The sequence below is a fragment of the Thalassophryne amazonica genome, chromosome 4 (genome assembly GCF_902500255.1).
Source record: "Thalassophryne amazonica chromosome 4, fThaAma1.1, whole genome shotgun sequence".
Classification (NCBI taxonomy): domain Eukaryota; kingdom Metazoa; phylum Chordata; class Actinopteri; order Batrachoidiformes; family Batrachoididae; genus Thalassophryne; species Thalassophryne amazonica.
The window spans coordinates 98,421,894-98,444,145 of record NC_047106.1 but is presented as its reverse complement, the minus strand read 5'-3'; the positions used below and the strand labels follow the sequence as shown (position 1 = coordinate 98,444,145).

Here is a 22,252-nt window from a genome sequence, read left to right as displayed (position 1 = left end):
CCTCACATTCACCCCGATGTCAAGGTGCTGCTAGGCGCTTACTACACACCAGGACCAGTAGGGGATTAAAGACCTTGCCCAAGGGCCCTTATTGATTTTCCAGTCAGGCGGGGATTTGAACCACAGATCAGTGCAGAAACCACATGTCTGAAGAAAAATCCTTGGAAATGTTTTTTGTTGTTGTTGTTTGTTACCTCAAAATTTCTGATTACTGTTTAAAAAAGTTTAGAACACTTGTAATTAAAATAGCTAAATCAATAAATGGTTCTTTAAAAACCTTTCATCTGTAAATTAAAACCACCTGTTATTTCAGATTAGATAATTTCTTGTTTAACATAAGGAACCTTTGACATTTATTTTTAGACAAATAAAATAACATGGAAATTTGGACATTTTTTAAGTCTGGTAGATTATTACTTGATTGTTCAAGCTACCTCAGGGAGAAGTGCACTGTTTAAGTGATAAATAATAAAATAAGGTGATTAAAATGAAATTATTATATATTTAGCATTTGTTCATTGTTCGTTCAGTTTTTTAAATGAAATTATTATATATTTAGCATTTGTTCATTGTTCATTCAGTTTTTTAAAGTATCGGATCGGTACTCAGTATCGGCAGATACTCAAAATCAGATGACTCGGAATCGGATCAGGGCCAAAAAAACCTGATCGGGACATCCCTAGCTATTAGTAAAAAAAAAATATATATATATATATATTGTGGGCAGTCTAAGGCACACCTGTGCACTAATCATGGTGTCTAATCAGCATCTTGATATGGCACACCTGTGAGGTGGGATGGATTATCTCAGCAAAGGAGAAGTGCTCACTATCACAGATTTAGACTGGTTTGTGAACAATATTTGAGAGAAATGGTGATATTGTATATGTGGAAAAAGTTTTAGATCTTTGAGTTCATCGCATACAAAATGGGAGCAAAACCAAAAGTGTTGCGTTTATATTTTTGTTGAGTGTATATGTACCTTATAACAGACAAAGAAGGGTCACTCCAACTGTGTCAGACATATGTGACCTCAAGATAGAAATGAGCTATGCACTCAGCCATGTCCCAAATGGATTTGTGTCATGTGTTTCCTGGTACAATATTTTATGTACTCCTTAAGCTGGTTATGATGACTGTTTTGTGACTCCTCTAGGTCACGTATCCGGCGAGAACTCTTCATAGAGGAGATTCAGGCAGCTGGTGGAGTGGGCCCGGGTAGTGACGGGGGTTCCCCTTCCCTTCGTGGGTCCAAATCAGGAGAAGGGGACAGTTGTGATGGGACAGAATCTGAGGGCACGGTGGACACACGCCAGGGACTGGCCATTGGCCTGGAGGAACCCCAAGGAGTGTGTAAAGACCACGACATGGATGCTGATTGTGAGGCGGGGGGCTCTAATAACTCCCCCACTCAAATAGACTGTACCACCTCTGGCTTAGCTGGGCCGGGCTCTAGCTGTGGACAGGGTGGGCTGGGGCTCTTCAACCTCACAGAAGCATCTTCTAGTAGCTCTGCCTCGAGTACTACACTCCCCGCCTCTGCCCCAACCAGAAACCCCAGGGACAACAATCTGCGCAAGAAGAAAGCAGCCAATCTCAATAACATAATACACAGGCTGGAGAAAGCTGCCAGCAAAGAGGATCCCTCAGAGTGGGAGTTCTAGCTCCTTCTGAACATCCTTCATCCCTCTCGTATCATAACCTCACAACCTCTAACCTTGGACCCCTCCTGCTCTGTTCCAGTTGGAGAGTGGACACAGCCAAAGTCGAGCTCAGCAGCCATTTTTAGTAGTGTAGAAGCTTTCCAGAAAGAGGAAAGAAACAAAGAGTGGTTGGCAAAACCCTTAAAAAGAAGAAATACTGAATACCTAGAACAAAATGAGAACCTGTGTGTGTCTCCTTTTTTTTTTAAACAGAGTTTTGTTTTTTTACTGAGAAAAGCACTTAGCCGTCCTGCTGGCCTCTGGCCCTGCTGTACCTCCCCCCTTATCACCAGCCACTGGTGCACCAGACTGGTTATTCCTGAGCTGGGGTCTGACCCACAGCTAGGGTTGAAACCTGGACTCAGTCACGCAGGCTAGGCCTGACGCCGCAGCTGTCACAGTGATAGACACTGATAGATGATAGATAGAGACAGGAATTCTCTTACCAGGACTCTCACTTTCTTAAAAAATATTTTTTTTTTTCGTTCTTCTTCTCACCTCCCAAGTGTCCACAAACCTCCCCTCACTCAGTGAGACGCCTCATTTTTCACACTGTAGAGTGACTGTTACAAACCCTTTGCCTTTTTCACTCACTGCGTGTGTGTTTTTTCTATGGTTGAGGTCGCGTCAGTGTGCACCTGTGTGTGTGTGTGTGTGTGTGTGTGTGTCTGTCTGTCTGTCTGTCTGTCTGTGTGTCTGTCTTTAATGGCAGCAGATTTTTTTTTAAATCTCACTCCTACACTCTTAAGAGGGTAGTGGAAGGCCTGCCGGCTGAGCTGCCATGGTTACTGATGTAAGAACAATGAACTTTGACCTGTTGTGTTCCGTATCCTATCCTGCTGACAGCCATGTGATGGCCAGAAGGATCTCTTAATTCCTCACGAATCCGCCGCGAACTCATCTGAAGAGGAAGGAAGGAAGGAACCTTCTTTTGTCTCCTTAAGCCCTTCTTTTAAGGATGAAGGATGTTTTTTGTTTAGTTTTTTGATATTGCAATTGTTTGCCAATAAGAGATTGCACAGTCTGTTGACTCTAAAGAGTACAAAATAGGGAATTTTAGGAACCGTTTTTAATTAGTACAACATAAAAACAGAAAATAAATGAAATGACAAGTTACTGTTTTAAAAACAAATTAGAATCACATAATGTCACATTGTTTTATTACGATACAATGAACTCCCGTAGTACTGTAGCTCTCTGACATGGTGGTAATATTCGTGTCTATTGTTGTTTTTTGCTTTTTAAGGTGGAGCACGTCACAGCTTTAACCAGCATCGGATCCGCTGGCTGTGTGTCTGCGCCACCCACAGATTTTTTCATTCACAACACACATCTTTTATAGGCCAAATCAGGAAAAGTGTGTGTGAGAACGTCTGCGTGTCTCGTGTGCGTTTGTATTTGCCCACATGTAAGTCGGGGTTGAGGTCATTTCACACAGATTCAAGTAGGTTTTCACATGCAATGAAATTCTTGACTGGAGAAGAAGAAATAAAGCGTCTTGTGCGAATGCATTTTCACCATGGCATTTGATGTTGTGAATTTACCCCAACCCTGGTGTGACTAGTCTCCGCTCTCCTCCAGTCTGTCCTTGATCCAGGGATGTTAAGTCTTTTTTTTTTTTCAGTTGAATTCTATGGTATACACTACAAACGATAAGGCATATCACCTCCTCCCTGTCCCACATGAGCCCTCAGTGCCTGTCAGCCCACTGCCTCCCCTCTGTGTGCACGTGCATGCCAAGCGTGCAAGATCGAGGAGTGTTCAGCGTTTTTCCAGTGAGTGGGGTCATAATTTCTTATCTACTTGCACACACTACTAGTGCACAACTGACACCCTTCTTTAAGCTGTTTGATGCGTTACCATTACATTAATCTTCTCACAAAGTAGTGGAATACTATGATTTACTGTAGCTTGGTTTTATTGCTATTCTGCATTTATAGTTTGGTTTTTATTCTGCTTATTTATAGGTGCTGTATTTTTCATTTAATGTCTTATCATTTGAGTTGTGTATTTTTTAAGGGATTATACTGTTCCTGAGGGCAAGTAACATTTTTATTAGACTTATAGACTGCCGGCAGTATTGGTTAATATTTACAGAGATGTACTAGTTCTCATTTGTTTGTATATTCATGAATCCTAAAGTTTAGTGTAATTTCAATCGCTTTGAAAAAAAATGTTTGCTACAGTTCATGCTCCGTAAGCGAAAAGCTTTCGCCACAACAGTTATGCTCTCAAATAGCTAGCTAGAGAATCAAAGGACATATCAGTATCAGTGACTATATTCCAGCATATCTCTTCTTGTTCTGATTTATGGTTTTTGGCTGTTTCTTGGGCAAGCCAAACACTAATGCTGGGCAGGGCATGCAGCTTCTTCCCCCACCCCCCAAATGCTGTCTGCCCTCCTGTTAATCACATGAACATAATTCACCGATCCTGCTGAAAACACTTTCTCAAATAGGTCAAAATGAGATGAAATTCTCATTTAACATGTGAACACACATTAACTTGAAAGAGGTCATATCTGCCAAATTGAGATTAGAGAAGTGTACCAGCTAGCAGGCGTGCTATGCCAGATTGAACAGCGATAGCCAGCCTATGATTATGCAGAATTTATATAGCAGTCCATTATGAAGCACTTATGAGGATCTTTTATGAAGACTTTACTTAGGACAGGGTCTGTAAACACTACAACAGAGTACGATCCCAGGATCATGGGAAATGTATGCCTTTAAAAAAAAAAAAAAAGTGGTTGTGAACCAAGCACAGACTCTTCTCTGAATTGCAACACTAAAACTGAAGCATAAAATACCTTTGCCCATTTTTGCTACGTGATATAGCGGATCCTTGTACAGCAGACCTTTATTTCTGACTCCCAATAGCTGTATGAGAGAAAGGACCGATGTCGTGTACAGTTGTAGATATTAAGAATAACCACCTTCATGGATTCCCTGTCCCTCCTGAAGCCTCAGTAATATGTTCTCTGATCACACACCCTAATATATTTGGCAGCCTAGAAAGCAGTACTGATACCCACAATGCACTGTATTAAAATTGGGTGTTTTAACATATCAAATAATTGTAAAATTCCACTTACACAGGCACTTTCCTGTGGATGATCCAGAAAGTATTGTCAGCACTGCCTTTTTTCGACATTCTTTAATGTTACTGCCTTATTGCAAAATGGACAAAATTCATTTCTCAAAGTTCTACACAAAATACCCCGTAATGACAATGTGAAAAAAGTTTTTTTTTTTTTTTTTTTTTGCAGATTTATTAAATAAAAAAAAAAAACTAAGAAATCACATGTACATAAGTATTCACAGCCTTTGCCATGAAGTTCAGAGTTGAGCTCGGGTGCATCCTGTCTCCACTGTTCATCCTTAAGATGTTTCTACAGCTTAATTGGAGTCCACCTGGGGTCAATTCAGTTGATTGGACATGATTTTAAAAGACACACACCTGTCTACATATAAGGTCACACAGTTGACGGTGCATGTCAGAGCACAAACCAAGCATGAAGTCAAAGGAATTGTCTGTAGACCTCCAAGACAGGATTGTGTCAAGGCACAAATCTAGGGGAGGGTGCATAAACATTTCTGCTGCTTTGAAGGTCCCAATGAGCACACTGGCCTCCATCATCTGAAAATGGAAGATGTTCCTAGAGCTGACCACCTGTCCAAATTGAGCGATCAGGGGAGAAGGGCCTTAGTTTGGGAGGTGACCAAGAACCCAGTGGTCACTCTGTCAGACCTCCAGCATTCCTCTGTGAAGAAGCTTCCAGAAGGACAACCATCTCTGCAGCAATCTGCCAATCAGACCTGTATGGGAGAGTGGCCAAACAGAAGCCACTCCTTAGGCACATGGCAGCCCGCCTGGAATTTTCCAGAAGACACCTGAAGCACTCGCAGAGCATAAGAAACAAAATTCTGTAGTCTTATGAAACAAAGATTGAACTCTTTGTCGTGAATGCCAGGCGTCATGTTTGCAGGAAACCAGGTACCATCCCTACAGTGAAGCATGGTGGAGGCAGCATCATGCTGTGGGGATGTTTTTCAGTGGCAGGAACTGGGACACTAGAGTCAGGATTGAGGGAAAGATGAATGCAGCAATGTACAGAGACATCTTGGATGAAAACCTGCTCCAGAGCGCTCTTGACCTCAGACTGGGGCAACGGGTCATCTTTCAGTAGGACAGTGACCCTAAGCACACAGCTAAGATATCAAAGGAGTGGCTTCAGGACAACTCTGTGAATGTCCTTGAGTGGTCCAGCCAGAGCCCAGACCTGAATCTGATTGAACATCTCTGGAGAAGATCTCAAAATGACTGTGCACCGACACCCCCCATCCAACCTGATGGAGCTTGAGAGGTGCTGCAAAGAGAAGTGGGCACACTGCTCAAAGATAGGTGCACCAAGCTTGTGGCATCATGTGATTTCTTAATTTTTTTATTTTTAATAAATTTGCAAAAATTTCAAAAAAGTTTTGAGTAAAATTTTGAGGGGAAAAAAATGAATTTACTCCATTTTGTAATAAGGATGCAAAATAGCAAAATATAGAAAAAGTGAAGCGCTGTGAATACTTTCTGGATGCACTGTAAAACATTCACCCTCTGCACAGAAGCAAAGGCATGATGCCTTCTGTTGGACTGTACAACCACAGTATGTTTGGTGGTGATTAATATTTACTGTAAAGTCTAAGCACTTAATCCATTAGCTGTTTTATAGCCAGATCCATCAGTTCATCTAAACCATGTGAGATCATCAGATTTGTGCCTTTAACTGCCAAGCAGGGCACCAAACTCGTGATGTCATTAGAAGAAGACTATTACATATGATTTGTTCCTAATTTCTGCCACATTTCAGTCCAGATTTACGTCCCACGCCCTTCATATTGGTACTTACAAGTCAGTCTTTCTCCACTGGGCTTTCTCCAGAGGTTCACAAATAATTGCTGGAGTCCGGCATGATGTTGAAAGGAGAAAATAGTTATTGCGACTGACCTGCAGACATGTTTTGGCGTAGGTCTTATAACAGTCGGCTGTTTTCCCACATTGCATTTCTTACTTTGTACATAACTAACTAGCATTGAAAGGCCAGAGCATTGAATGAAGGAGGAAGCATGCAGAAACAGCGTACACTGTAATAACACTGAATTTATTCATAGGGCATTTTGTATTGTTTTCTGTTTGTGTCAGGTTTGCTGTGACATTAATGGCACTACAGGTATTGATATAAATGTGTGCCAATTGTTAAGGGTTATTTGGAAAAGAGGCGTGTAAATAGAGTAGATCAAGTAGCTATTGATTCACTATTGTCACGTATGCTTTTGTTTGAAGGCAGGAGGAGAGAAGGGATGATTCAGGACTTTTCCATGATCCACAGATATTTTTCTACAAATTTAAATCAGATGATTCTATACACTGTTGAATAACATTGTAAAGGTGTAACAGATGCTGTATATCATATCGTGTTTTCTGAAGTCGTAAAGCTTTACTGTATGATCTGTTGAAGTAGTGGTTATTCATTTGACACCTTAGTTGTAATGGAAGCCCGAACAGCAGCACTGGTCACCATATTCAGGAAAAAAAAAGAAGAAAGAAATTACAAAAAAAAGAAACTCAGATGTTTTTGTAATACTTTTAGAATATATCTTATGAAGTGGGTTTTGTAAGGAAACACTTTCTGAATCAGCGGTGCTGTATGCATAGCACACTCTGTAATACACACATAGTACAGCACAATACACTCATCGTTTAAATACACACCCCCACCCAAAATCCTTGCGTGCTGTTTAGTTTAGAGTTTTGTGTGTCTCACATTGGCTACAGCTCGTTTCAAGTCTTAAAACATTGTTTTGTTTTTCCCTCATCCGTTTAGTTCTTCTGCGCTCTGTCTGATTTTGGACAATACACATTTCAGCAAGTGACAAAAATGTAAAAAAAAAAAAAAAAAAGAAAGAAAGAAATGAAAAAAAAAAATAGAGGAAGCAAAAAGCCAAATAGTGAAAGAGTTCTTCACTCCTGTTGCAAGGTTGCTGACCGTCTGTCACCTCCTAGTGTTGTTGCTTCTGTTCACCCATAGCTTAAACCACAGTGTAGTCTGACAACCAAATGACCTGGGGAGATCTTCGCCCTCTCCCCAGCGCCCCCTTTTGGAAAGCTTTAAGACGCTTGTTGAGGCTTTAGCAAGTTCAGAGTGTTCCCCCCCCAACTTTTATTTTAGACAGTTTCCAGCCTGACTTCAACAACATGGAAGTAATAATTCTCATAACTCCTCCCACTGCTTGTTTTGTAAGTGTGCACGTGTGCGTACATGCGTGTTGTAGTACAAAAGGCTGCATGAGTGTAAAGGGATGTTTTTTTTGTTTTGTTTTGAAAGTCCTAGCACTTCACTCCTGAGATGCTTTTTCTGCTCGGGGTCTCGCTCCTTTTGGTTTTCCTCACGTATCATTGTTTTCTTTCTATTTACTAAACGTGTCATGTCATGTTGTTTGTTCTCAGCACTGTAAAACAGTCCCTTCTTCAACATTGAAAAGCAATATCACTGTATGAAACGTTCACAATGTATTTGTTATGATTGACATTTGATTCATCATCATTATTATTCACATGCACCCTAGGTGTGATAATTGAAGTAAATCTCTTTTATACAAATACCAAAAGTGTTGCGACTTTTTTCCTTCATTTTGTCAGACGTTCTTCTTCCACTTTTGTCCAAACTATAATTTGATAAATACATGGTTAAGTATTCTCAGAGAACTAGATCAGTGGAGCTTGTTAGAAACAGAAAAGAGTGTCAGAAAAATGCATCCTGCAGAGGTGTTGTTGCGACACAGGTGAGTCCTTTAAGGATCTACAAACAAAATAAAATGCTTGAGTTTTGGTGTTAGTGTACTGCAAGGCTTCTAATGATTCTTTGGACCCGTCAGGCCGATATGCAGAGCTGCAGGTGGAGTTTGCGGCTGCGGTGCGGACCAGCACAGAGCAGAAGGAGCTGATCCTGAAATTGGAGCACGACCTGAGCACCATCCAGGCTATGTCCTCCTTGCAGCGACCTGATGCAGACGGGTCTGATCTCACCAACTTGGGCAACATTCCAGAACCCATCAAAGAGGCCTCTGCCACGTTTACCGGTTAGTTACAAAAGAGTTATTGAATTGTGTTTTTGGTGCACAGCAAATACATGGATTAATGGCAACTGCAAACTCACAATCCATTGATGTTTGTTAGAAACTTCCAAATTGGAAAGTCTCAGCTCCTGTAGAAGTGGTGTCAGTCATTTCAGAAACACCAGTGGAAATTCTGGTGTAACTGTGGCCATGTAGGGCATTTCCCTGTGCATGATCAAGCACATAGCTGCCTGAGTGTTGAGGACCCCAGTAGCTGGAGATGGTCAAGGGGACACCCACACTTCATCTGGCTGCAGCAGATAGATGTTTATTTTAGAGATTTTGGGGTGGACCGATTGTCTGCCTGGGTGGTTGGAATCCAGGACCCATGGTAGTTCCCGTGGTGGTGTGGATGCGCTGAGGTGCAGCACCAGCATGTGCTCCCTGCTTTGGGAAGACTCCACCTAAACCCTGCCATGTGGAGGTTTTTTCAGTTAGCTGCAAATGAGTGCAGTTAGGATTTCGTAAATGAAATGTGCTGGTCCATTTGTCATGTGTTCATTTGATCATGTTTTCATCACTGATATTATTTTTGGGATCTGAATGTTCTAGTCGGTCTTGCCCAGGTGTTGTGTCCTTTTAAGATGTTATGTTCCTAAGTTCAGTCTGTCCAACCTTGTCTTGTCCTTGATTTGGTCTTTGAGATTCTGCTGTTAATTTCTTCCAGTTTGAGTTTCAGTATCTGCAGGTGGCTTTTGTACTGTTTCAGGCTTTGCCTTTCTCTTTGTCTTTTACTATTTTTCCATTTGCATCTTTTATTTTTTATGAGTATGAACTTTGCTGTTAATTATCAGTATTTGTCAAAGTTTTTGCTAGGTTGGTTTGTGCTCGGTGACTGATCTGTCACTGATTGCATTCACAGAATTTCTGCCATTGTTGCTGTCTTCAGGTTTCAAAATTGTTATTCAAGGATTCACAGTTGAACTTAGCAGCACAGATTGTTTGGATTTTAACAGAATTTGGATTGAAAGATCTGGAGCAAAATGTTTTTAAGAACCATGTAGAATAAAGGGATTTTGATGAAATGTCACTATTTTAATCTTAATTTTGTTTATTTTCCCTGGCGGATGTGTTCGTGTAAATGGTTAGTTCAAGAACAGATTTAAATTTAATAACCCAACGATAAATTCTGATGTGCATTTCAAACCTGCTGGAGGATTGTTGTACTCGGAGAGTTAAATGTCAAGGTAAATGTCTATACTCGTACAACTCTGTATAACTGCAGAAATTAATTTCCCACATTGCGCTGGCTTTACTTTCTGTGTCCGCTGAATTCCAGCTGTTGCCTCCCATCCTGATTTGGATCAGGGTCAGATGGACTCCCTGCTCTCCATCATCTCCAGTCAAAGAGAGAGGTTCCGTTCCCGCAACCAGGAGTTGGAAGCTGTGAGTTGCGGTCCAACATTCATGTGCATACCTGTATTCCTCTCTTTGAGAAATAAATCCTCATTTACTTGCCTTCTTTGTCTCTTGCAGGCGAATCGTTCCATGCAGGAGACCATGCAGGCCCTGCAGAACGAACTGGACAGCCTGAGAGCAGACAACATAAAGCTCTACGAAAAAATCAAGTTCCTGCAGAGCTACGCTGGCAGAGTCCGTACTTAATTATGCTCGCATGAATTAATATGTTTCTCATGTCATTTGTGGTCATAAATTGAATACTAACTAAACCATTTCCTTTTTCTTTTTTTTTTCTTATTTCCCTGAGCAGTTGCCATATTAGTAGAAGTTGTAATCTTTTTCTCCTCTGCTGTAGGCTGGGAGCAGTGATGACACAGTGATGCGTTACTCCTCCCAGTATGAGGAGAGACTGGATCCATTTGCTTCTTTCAGCAAAAGGGTAAATGCTACACAACTTGAATGAATGAATGAATTTATTCAGCACACAATTCAACAAAAAAAACTCATAACAAAACAACTTTACAATGATCCCGTTTGGCCGATAGGGTGAGGGCAGAAGCAAAGCTTATAAATGTCCACCCCTTATACTAAAAATATGAAATTTATACACGCATGCAACCATAAACACAATTTCATAAATACATATCTACTCACACACACACACACACACACATGCATGCATGCATACACACACGACAAATACCAGAGGGAAAAAAAAAACGAATGCAAATTTTCAGAATACAACCAGACAAACACTGGCACACAACACAGAATCCCAAAAGCAATAACAAAAACAATAAACCCAAGTCCTCAACTATAACAAGAAATTTTATAATTCTTGTAATGCCTCTTAAAGCCCACCAAAGTACAAAGTAATGTTGTCAGGACAGTTATTCCAGATTCGGATCTTCAATTGCTCAAAAAACAAAATTCCTCTCCAAGTATAACTGGAGTTCCTCAGTTTAAACAGATCCTGGACATGTGGCAGCAGTTTATTTTTAACTTTGTATATAATTTGTATTGTAATGTAATCAACCAAGTCCCAGAATTTTAGAATATGTAAACAAGCAAACAGTGGATTTGTTGGCTCGCAATATGATTTGTTACAAATGATTCTTATAGCTTTCTTTTGCAACAGAAATATTGGATTAATATTAGTTTTATATGTATTTCCCCATACCTCAATGCAGTAGATCATATATGGAATGAGCAATGAATGATTTAAAACAGAGTGTTGGGAAATGAAATATTGCGCTTTATGCAAAATTGCAATGGCTTTTGACATTTTAGATTTAACAAAATTAATATGCTTTTTCCAGCTCAGTTTATCATTAATAACAACACCAAGAAATTTTGTATCAGTTGCAATTTCAATTTCATTATCATTTAATGATACATTTCTGCAGGAATTCCTGGACTTGTTTCCAAATATGATACACTTTGTTTTACCAAAGTGGAGCAATAATTTGTTTGACTTAAACCAATGTTTAAACTTCTGTAGCTCTTTCTCCATCATGTCCAAGGTCTGTCCCAAGTGATCCCCACTACAAAATGCTGTTGTATCACCAGTAAACAAAATACAACTGATGGACTTGGAAACCGAACATGTCATTAATGTACAGAACAAACAACAACGGCCCCAGACCTGAACCCTGGGGCACCCCACAAGTAATTTTAATGAGCTCAGAATATGTCCCACCAATATGTACACACTGATACCTGTTGTTTAAATAACTAACTATCCAATCGTATGCCAATCCCCTGATACCATAGCTCTGTAATTTGCCCAATAGCACAGTATGGTCTAGAGTATCAAATGCTTTCTTTAAATCAAAAGAGACCTCTACAATATATTGCTTATTTTCAGTTGCACTTATAATCTGTTCAACAAAATCAATTACAGCCAGTGAAGTAGTGCGATTTTATTTATTTTTTTCTGAAACCATCTTGCTATTCGCTAAGTATGTGATGTTTCGTTACGAAATCATTTAACCTCTTTAAAAATACCTTTTCCAAAATTTTAGAAAATTGTGGCAAGAGTGAGATTGCCCTAAAATTTGAAAAGACATGTTTGTCTTCAGTTTTAAACAGCGGTATCACTATAGCTAATTTCATTCTGGAAGGAAATTTCCCAGTCATTAGACAGACATCGTCAAATTAATTTGTGCTCTTAAACACAATGACACAAGCAACGGTGGCCTTTTAGTCCACGAGCCTGAAGCTAATTTTGACGTAATCGGTACCATTTAAGGTGCTCAACCAACACTATTGTTGGTTGAGCTAATAGGATTAATAAATGGAATAGTTTTGACTGTGTTGAACATTTGGTTTCCAAAGTAATGGCCAAACAAGGTCAGAGTCCATTAGATTGTACAACCTATAACAAAATGGAGCTGATGTCCATCCGAGCGCACTGACAGCTGTCAGTGATCACCTGCTGTTGTACAGTCCGGTGAAAAATCCCTTTAGGTGTTTGATCAGTATATACTTGCATTGCTCGATTTTATTTGTCTGGCTGTGACTCCATAAGTGCCACTGAACTGAACTTCCCACAAGTGCGCAATTTTCAGATGCAGCCAGTGGACTTTCTCGTTTCTCTTTTTAAACTCTTTTTGTTGTAATTTTACTTGATATGCATCATAACACAACTGTAGCTGGATTATCGTTGTGGGACGGCGCTTCACATGGGATTTAATTATACGAGGTGGATTATGCTTTTGTCATCTGATCGACGTTGCCAGCACGCAGCGCAGCGAGTGGAAGGGACTTGACCAGCTGTCTGTGTCGCGCTGTGGAACGCGAGGAACCGGAGGTGATTTAAATGTTTATTTATGTCATCATGTGCTGGGTAAACATTTCCACATCATACCTGCTACAGACTTAGGAGGTGTACGCGTAATAACACATGCGTTACAGCGGTGACATCCTGTTCAGCTGCGTTGCTGGGCGTTGCGCTATGCCTCTGATGTGCGCACATTGCCACATACATGTTATTACATAACAATATTTCCTTCACCCTCCACTGGCCGGGGTCCAGTGGAGGTGGACAAACGTGGCACAGCATGTCGGTAGGCTTTGCTGTGATCGATCTCAGAGCTCAATCAACTGCAATCAGATCCTTTCAGATCCTGTTTATGCCGCCATCAGAATATGTAAATTGTGGTCAGATGGTCGTCAGATTACATATGGATCGCTGTCGGATAGGTGTCCCATCTCGACGCTGTTTGGAGAATTATGAACATGTGCGTCACACTCAGGGCTCTCAGCCTATTTTGACCGACTGTGTGGACGTCCTCAGATGGGTGTCAGATGGTTTTGGAACTGAAATCCGACACCTTTCGGATGTGCGCCAATTCATAACTCCGACGGCACTCTGCATGATTCCGGCTATGTGTGACGGGTATAAGTGTTGTTTGGGGACCTTAAGTGGCCTGTCTATATTTTGAGTTTTGGTTATTGTGAATCTTAAAACCCAAATTAGAATGCTCATTGGTTCACTTCCGTGTATGTATCAGAACACAAAAATTTCAGAGCTGAATAATAAAATTAATTCATTTTCTGCCACTTATCTGCATCCGGGTTGCAGTAGAGCTGAATATGCAGTAGTTGATGGCTCCCCACGGAAATTTTGTTGATCCACTATCAAACTCTTTTAATTCTGTACTTGTCCTGCTAATTGCAGGGAACAAGATAGCATTTCAGGGTCCTTATTGTTGGATGCATCATTTAGCTTATTCTGATAAATGACTAATCATGGAAGCATGACACCAATATTATTTATTTATTTTTGTGCCTGTTAATATCTACAAGAACGCATTGGTAATGTAAAAAGGAAAATGGGACCAATTAAATGGTAAAGATTCTAGGTTTTTATCACTAATGGTAGGACCTGTCATGCAAGGTGCTCAGTTGCACACTGGCAGTAGCCTTGCTCAAGGGCATGCTTGGCCCTGTGTTCGTATAGTCATGTGTGATGTTCTTGTGTTTTTTTGTTGTTGTTGTTTTTTGGTTGGTTGGTTTGTTTTTCTGACTGTCTGTGTGTTTTCTACAATTGCTCTAAATGAGAATGGAGCGCTAGTGAGGCAAGTGTTGTTCTTTGCCCTTTTCAGACCAAATTTTTGAGGGTCTGATTGGGGGAATTTAACCTGCTAGTCTCCATTTACAGGGTTCTTTTTCATGTTTATCTTAAAACCAGTATTTTTCAAGAACTTAAGTTGTGAAGCAACACACAAACAGGGTGAGGTGGAGGATCATGCTTCCTGGCTGCCTGGATGAAGTGGTTATGTACAGAACAGGCTGCAGGTGGCACTGTGCATAGTGGTTGCTTAATAAAGGTCTTCACAAGTGAAAGCAAAGATTTCTAAATAATCTGTTAAAATGCAACAGTTTCTCCTTCGGGTGCTTCTGCTCTCACTGTTCACAGTCTGTCAGAGTGCAAAGTGGAGCTGTAAGAAGCTGAGCTGCTTTCCGTTGTGGAGCGCTAATGAGCTGCTGAAACAGCAGGGTCGATGCATCAACTGTGTCGTTATTTTTTTGTGCTGTCTTGCATTGATATTTATGGTGTGTTATTGCAGTGGTAAGATTGGTTGGGTATTTGTGCACATTTCCAAATTGTGAAGTATTTAAAAACAAGGATGAACTGCATGCAGACATTGATGCACACAGTTTTGTTGTCTTTCGTGATCACTGTGTAATATGTTAGGTTACTCTATAGAGTATCATTGTGTTGCTTTGATGAGCCATAAAATTTCTGGTCTATTTTGAAAGTTGTTTTGGGGCATGTAGGAACTGGAGTTGAATCAGATGCAGCAGGTCGAGTTACTCCTGGCAAGCTCTTAACAACAAAATGATGTGTTAAAAAAATCAAGACTGATTTTTGGACTGCATTTATGGTTTGATTTTTGGGATGAGATCATCATATACGTATATTAAACCAGAATGGCACTCAGACAGCACGTACCAGGATCCAAGAGTTCAGTCTTTGTTGGACTCAGGTCCTCTGATCTCAGAACTGCAGCACAAGAAGTCTTTATTAATGCTTGGTTGGGAAAATACTGATTCGTATATAATTAGTACTTGGGTTGGATTTATTATAATCATGTTTCTCTGTGTTGCGTCAGGAATAAAACCTGTGCCAACTCACAGTATGGCTCTATTTTGGAACTGCTTTTTCTTCTTCATCTCTTGACTGCTCTCCATTTGGGGTCACAACAACAGATCACTTATTTCCATTTCACCCTGTCTTCTACATCTTGCTCTGTCACGCCAACCACCTGTATGTCCTCCGTCACAACATACTTAAGCATCCTCTTTGGCTTCCTTGTTCCTGTCCATCCTCGTCACTCCAAAAGAAAATTGCAGCATCTCAGCTCTGGTTCCTGTCTTTTTGTTAGGGCCAACATCTCTAAAGTGTACACCATAGCTGGTTTTACTCCTGTTGTGTAAATTTTCCCTTCTCTCTCGCAGATATCCTTCTGCCACAAATCACTCCTGTCACCTTTCTCCACCCACTCCACCCTGTCTGAACTCTTTCACCTCTACCACCAGTTTAATTTTGCCACCGTCTATTTGGTTTAGTTTTTAGTCATGCTCTGACTAAAATGTCATTTAGTTTTAGTCATAATTTAGTCATCTGAAGTGTTTCAGTTTTTGTCTAGTTTATAGTCAACTAAATCTCCTATAGAAATCAGATATTTTTGTTTATTTGACTGCCCTTCCAACATTCCTCTTCTTGATACCGTATCTACTCATTACTTCTTCATCACCTCTGTTCCCTTTACCGACATGCCCATAGATGTCTGCTTCAGTTACCACTCTTTTATGCTTGGATACACTTTCTTTGTCCATCTCACAACCTCCCTGTGGGGCTTATGCACTGATGACATTCATAATCATCAATTTCCAGTTTCATACTCATTATGTTGTCAGACACTCTCTTAACCTCCAACACACTGTCAGTGTGTTTTTCATTCATGTTTCTCCTTCTAAATATGCTCTTCCTTCATCTGCCAAACACACATTTCTCCTCCCATTCACACCATGACAGACAGTTTGAGCCCAGCTCCCATGCTTCTAGCCTGATGTCTCTTCCATTTGGTTGCTTGTATCCACAATATTTCTACCTTTCTCCTCTCCATCATATCAGCCAATTCTCTCTGTTTTCCAGTCATACTGCCAATATTCAAAGTCCCGACTCTCACTTCCAACCTTTGTTGAGGCTTATTAGTCTATTTTTGTTTTTCAAGGAGCGTCAGCGCCGTTACCTGAGCCTCAGTCCATGGGATAAGGCAACACTGAGCCTGGTGAGTCATACGCACTCATCTGTCTTGTGTTTGGTGCCACTTCAAATTTAATCTTTCTTGTTTTCTTTTGTCTTCTAGGGCCGTGTGATTCTCTCCAATAAGATGGCCAGGACCATTGCTTTCTTCTACACTCTGTTCCTTCATTGTTTGGTATTCTTGGTAGGTCTGAGGTTGCTGCCTTCTGCACCAACAAGGAGCCTGAGTCAATCCATTCTGAGCTGTGAGTCACTTACTTCCTTCTTTCAGGTGCTGTACAAGACTGCCTGGAGTGAGAGCATCGGCAGAGACTGCACTGCATTCTGTGCTAAAAAGTGAGTGCACTCCTCGGTGCATCTCTGAATTAATCAGTCTTATTTTGCAGCATTGTATATTATTGTTCTCTGTCTCTCTCAGGTATGCTGACCACCTCCACCGTTTCCATGAGAATGACCCGAACCTCTGAGTGCAGCGGCCCAATTCAGCATTCAGTGCAAATTAAAGGACAAAAACTGTCCAGGGAAAATACTTCCTACATTGATTGATGTTTGTGTCTCGTTGATGATGGTGTTGCAGTTAGTAATGTTTCCACTAGGGGTCAGGTTTGGACTTTTGACTAATTCAAAGGGGCGTTTGATTACAAAATCATATTGGGGTTTCTTCTCCAGTTCTATGATCTATCTGTTGTAACCTGCAAACTAAAATCAGAGTAGTTAAACACCAACAAGTTTTTCTAGTGCGTTTGAGATAAACACAATGCTGAAAGGAACTCATTAACAGTAAACAGGTACGCAGGTGTAATACAGATTTATTGAAGGTAATACTAATTTTTTTTGAAGGGGATCAGTACTTTGGTACTCTTATGTTATCTGTGTTAAAGTTTAGTTTAGAACATCTAGGGCACTTAAGTTTTGAAAGAAACGGTTATTGTGGTTTACATTATTATATTGTTTAGAATAGAGTGCAAAATGCAGTTCATTACTGTGACAGACAACATATGCTTTTCTTCAGGTTTCAGTGGGAAAAATGATCATGGTTTTTCTTTCTTTTGAGATTTGCTGTACTTGAAATTGACTTGGATAAGTAGAGTTTTCCATCATCGAATGTGAAATGTGGTTATAATGACACATAAGTCATTTATTTCCTGATATTTGTTGTAAATGAGATCATTTGCTCCACCTGAGAAAAGTTTTGCAGCATGAATAGTTAATGACATTATGATTCCTAATAACCTGTTTAATCATTTTCAGCAATGCAAATATATTCCAAATAAAGACTATGCAGTAAATATTTGTGTGTCATTCGTAAGTCTTCTTCTTTTAAAAAAAACATGTATTAGTGACAGAAGAATATGGACCATGAGGAAGAATATTTTTTGTAATTTGTCTTTTGTTAAACTCTGAGATGTTTTATGTGGATGCAAAGCATTTAAAAGTTGCCACATATGCAGATTAATTCATCTAATTTTTTTTTCTTGTTGGGGGGGGTCCAACACTGCAATCACAAAACCGTTCCTTTCAGGCACCCCAACAAGTCAGTAAAATTAACAGTTTCTGTTGATCATGTGATGCCCCAGATGCCTCTTTAAAAAAAGCAGAGTAAAACCATTACCAGAGTATCCACCTTTCTACTGCTACACTGCAGCAAATATTTCAGAGCTTTTTGGCAGCTCGTCTAAGAGAAATCAGGACCAGCCCATACATACAGATGAGGAAATGGCTAGTTTTAGATTTCAAACAAACTATGCCATCAGAATTTGTGCCAGGTTCTTCTTAAGATCGCTGTTTTTATCAAGGCATCAGTGCAACGAAGCATTCTGAGAAAATACCACAGGAAGTGTCCAAACGTATCAGTAATTTGAACCTTGTAGTATGTATTGTAGTATGACTCAAATGCAGAACTTTATTTAAGAAACAAAACATTTTTCTTTTTCCCTCTTGTGTTGCTGAAGGCAGAGCAGGTCATGGAATTACTTTATTCCGTGTGTGCATCCGTAGTCAATGTTGCGATATCTTGATATAGGTCAAACTTTATACATAAAGTAATCTCACAAAGACTTTGGCCAAGTTTAAAATTGGGTGTTTTTCAATTCAATTTGTGGCCACCAGGTGGCAGAAACAAACCACTAGTCTAGTTCACCAAAGACTGATGAGGCTTGCTACTATAGATGATTATACAAATAATTAATTTTTGAGTTCAATGGTGTGAATATTTCATGAGGTGAAAGATCTTTCACCTCATGAAATACTCGCACCATTGAAAGAATGAGAAAACATTCATTATTTGCTTTATATAACTGAAAATAGATCTTTGTCATTTGATAATTTATAACCAACAGAAAAGGGACTTATATTTTGGTGTTTGTCACTGGTGCTTTGACATCAACAGTCCAACACGAACTTTAAATAGTAGTCCAAAATTGTTCTCAGTCAACTTGCAAAAATCAATTCTGACGATATAGTCCGTGATGTCGTCCACTGACTTCGTGTACAGACTGCTCTCTGCACTTTCTTCACTCCAGCAAAAAATTGCGTCACAAATTTGTCCAGTTTTTCATCCTAACAACACTTTATGCCTCCAGACGGCTTATGACGTAGTGAATGTTTTTTTGTGTGTGTGTGTGTGTGTGCGTTAGAAGAATTAGCACTGTCAATTAGCTCCTTCAAATTGTCCATCAGCAAAGCAAACTCCATCATTTAGTCTGAGTGGGTGGTGTTCACAGCGTGCAATGGTACAAAACATGGAACCAAATTTGCATGGTAAATGCAACACAAATGGAACGAATAATCCATGTCAAGTGACTTACATGTGACAAGCACCAATCAAATGATAAGGATCCACTCAACCATTATATAAACCTTGCTAAGTTCAAGGTTGGGCTCAGCCGCACAGGTTATGGTTGGTGCAAGTTCTGAGAGCATTGCCAGTACAAAGAATCTCCACATCCCACTGCAAAACCGTCTTGGGTCCTGCATGCCAACCATCCGGGCATATAACCAGTCCATCCTTACTTTGAATAAGTAATCATCTGTCTGCGACAGCAAGGTGAAATGTGGGTGTCTCTGTACTTTTCCTCCTGCTGGGGTCCTAAACACTGAGGGATTTGCATGCTGGATTATGTGCGGAGAAGTATACCACATAAAATGATACCCTTTTGTCTCTCATGAAGTAGCTGTATGTTTGACACAAAATCGTTCCAGTGGTCCGCAAGGGAGTGTCTGTTAAGCCATTTTTGCCATGTGAGGCAACTTTTTCTATGTGTTCCAGCACGCATGTACCTCAGTGTTGAGGACCCCAGTAATTGAAGAAGGCCAAGGAGACTCCTGTGTTTCACTTGGCTACAACAGAAAGATTATTTTAGAGATATGGAAATAGACTGATTGTCTGCCTGGGTGGTTCCCATCCGGGACACAAGGCAGTTCTGTGGTGTCGTGGATGCGGTGAAGCGCAACACCAGCTCATGCTCTCAGACTTGACATGGTACACAAGGATTTCCCACTGACACCTAGTACCAAGGACATCTAGTTAAGTCACCGGTTACACCTGTCACACTAGAGCACAAATGCCATACGAATTTATATTCAAACGACATTCGAGCTGCACTTGAATGCCTCGTACAGCATTCCCACAGCAGTTGGCACATTTGTGTGTTGCTCGTGCTGGACAACATACGAACAGAGGTGGAGTGAGTCGCATTGCATTTGCCATAGGAATGGACAGTCGTGCAAGTCGACCTGCAGCACGAAGGCTGTACTAATTGGCATTCGAACAACATTTGTGCAATTCGTGCTGGATATGAGCTACATTTGATTTCCTCTGACAGCATTCATGTAGCACTTAGGGAAATATGCCAAATTGGGAGGCCGGCACGAATGTAGAAAGCAGGCACACTGCTGCCCTGCTGCAGTCCAACTGGGGAATACTCATGTGGTTGTACTGCTGTGTGACTGCTAGCCCAAATGGCAGTCAAAATGCCATATGAACTGGCATCCGAAATGGCAACCCACCACCATTCAGAGCAGTCTGAGCTCATTGGCATGTCCTCATTGTGCCCCCAATGAGGGCCCCCCCCCCCATGGTAGCCTGTTCTTTGCACAAAGAAAATATTGTAATGTGCAAAGTCACACACATCATGTGTACTAGACATGTACATTGCAGAATCACACCAAATACACTTTGTGCCACAGCCTTTTTTTGTTTTCCATGTGTCACAGCGAGCCAGCATGTCTCCGTAACATGACGGTCACAGCGGCCTGTAGCCGGGGTCTAGCAGCCATGTTAACATGATAATTCAGATGAATCCACTGACACATGAGGTGGACTGTCAATGGATGTGTGATTACATGCCCAATGCGGACAACCTACCGCGATCACAGACACTGTGCATCAGTGCATCTCCATGACGCGTTAACACGCACTGCGGCCATGTAGTTGGAGTTTAGCAGCCATGTTAATGTGATAATTCAGATGGATCCTCTGACACAAGGTGGACTGTCAATAGATGTGTGATTACATGCACAATCTGGACGTTCTGCCACGATCACTGGCACTGTGCGTCTCCATGACACGCTGATGTGCACTGTGGCTGTGTCGCTGGTGTCTAACAGCCATGTTAAAGTGATAATTCAGATGAATCCTCTGACACATGAGGTGGACTGTCAATGGACGCGCGATTACATGCACAATCTGGACCTTCTACCCAATCACAGGCGCTGCTTCAACATCAGCGTGTCTCAGAGCCAAGTGAGGTGCCGCACAGCTCAGACTCACAGACTTGCTCACCTGACTTTTTATTTTTATATAGCCTCATTATTTGTTTTCTAGATAAAGAAAGAAGAAAAGAAAACATAATGGTCAGGTGAGTGTGTCTGTGCATCTCACAGCCACGCCACACCGTGTACAGCTGAACGGCCCGTTACAGCTGGATTCATCATGCAACTCTTAAAACATCTGACCCATACGGAGGACTGACATCGCAACTGTATTACGCAGCCACCACGGTATGAATGAGATAAATAATCTCCTTTGGAACAGCACTGTATGAAACCACTTGGCACACGCCAGCCAGCCTGCAGCCGGGCTGGACTGAAAGTGCAGCTGTACGGCGGGTGGGAAAACACTCACTCATCTTAGTACCTGTATTTAATTCCCCTTTTGACAGACGTGTTAGATATCATTACACCTAGCCAGCACAGCACCGCTACACACAGCTGGTCCAGAGAGAGTGGATGAGAGAGAGAGAGAAAGAGATGTGGAGAATAAACTGCTATGTCACTTTATGTATAACACATTTTATAGGACTACATGTTTTTACACTGAATGCGCAATTTCTACTATTATTTTAATCCCACATCTGTGTACACATGTATTTACTGTAGAATATTGTTGACTGTTTGTACGTCTTCGTAATTTTTATTTTTTGCTTTATGTAACACTTACTTTGACATTGTAAATGTCTGTTTCATGTCAGTAATGCTCCATTGAAATGACAATTAAAAGAGAGAGATAGAGGGAAATGAGGAGTGCAAGGCGGGGGGGATCCAACCCAGAAACTATCATGTATTCAGTTCATGGGTAGGATGTCATTGACACCCAGGAGTGTGACACGGCAGGTCTTCAGAAGAGCGGCATTCGGCTTTCCACCCACATGGGTGTGGCATTGTGGGGTTTTGTGCTGTGTTTTAATTATATGTCTTTTTAAATT

General features: G+C 40.9%; 1 protein-coding gene across 3 annotated transcripts in view; it reads left to right on the top strand.

Moving 5' to 3' along the window:
* cux1b (cut-like homeobox 1b) overlaps positions 1-17,831 on the top strand; it is a 237,115-nt gene extending 219,284 nt beyond the window's left edge. The window contains exons 15-22 of one of the 3 annotated variants that reach the window (XM_034168318.1): positions 8,630-8,833; positions 10,149-10,255; positions 10,346-10,462; positions 10,626-10,709; positions 16,516-16,572; positions 16,651-16,731; positions 16,819-16,883; positions 16,966-17,831. In XM_034168318.1, coding sequence (XP_034024209.1) covers positions 8,630-8,833; positions 10,149-10,255; positions 10,346-10,462; positions 10,626-10,709; positions 16,516-16,572; positions 16,651-16,731; positions 16,819-16,883; positions 16,966-17,014 — 764 coding nt within the window. In that variant the 3' untranslated portion in view covers positions 17,015-17,831. Of the gene's footprint in view, positions 1-1,156; positions 4,472-8,629; positions 8,834-10,148; positions 10,256-10,345; positions 10,463-10,625; positions 10,710-16,515; positions 16,573-16,650; positions 16,732-16,818; positions 16,884-16,965 lie in introns of those variants that run through there. The other 2 variants (XM_034168316.1, XM_034168317.1) reach the window with 2 other exon arrangements.
* The last annotated feature ends 4,421 nt before the right edge of the window (positions 17,832-22,252 follow it).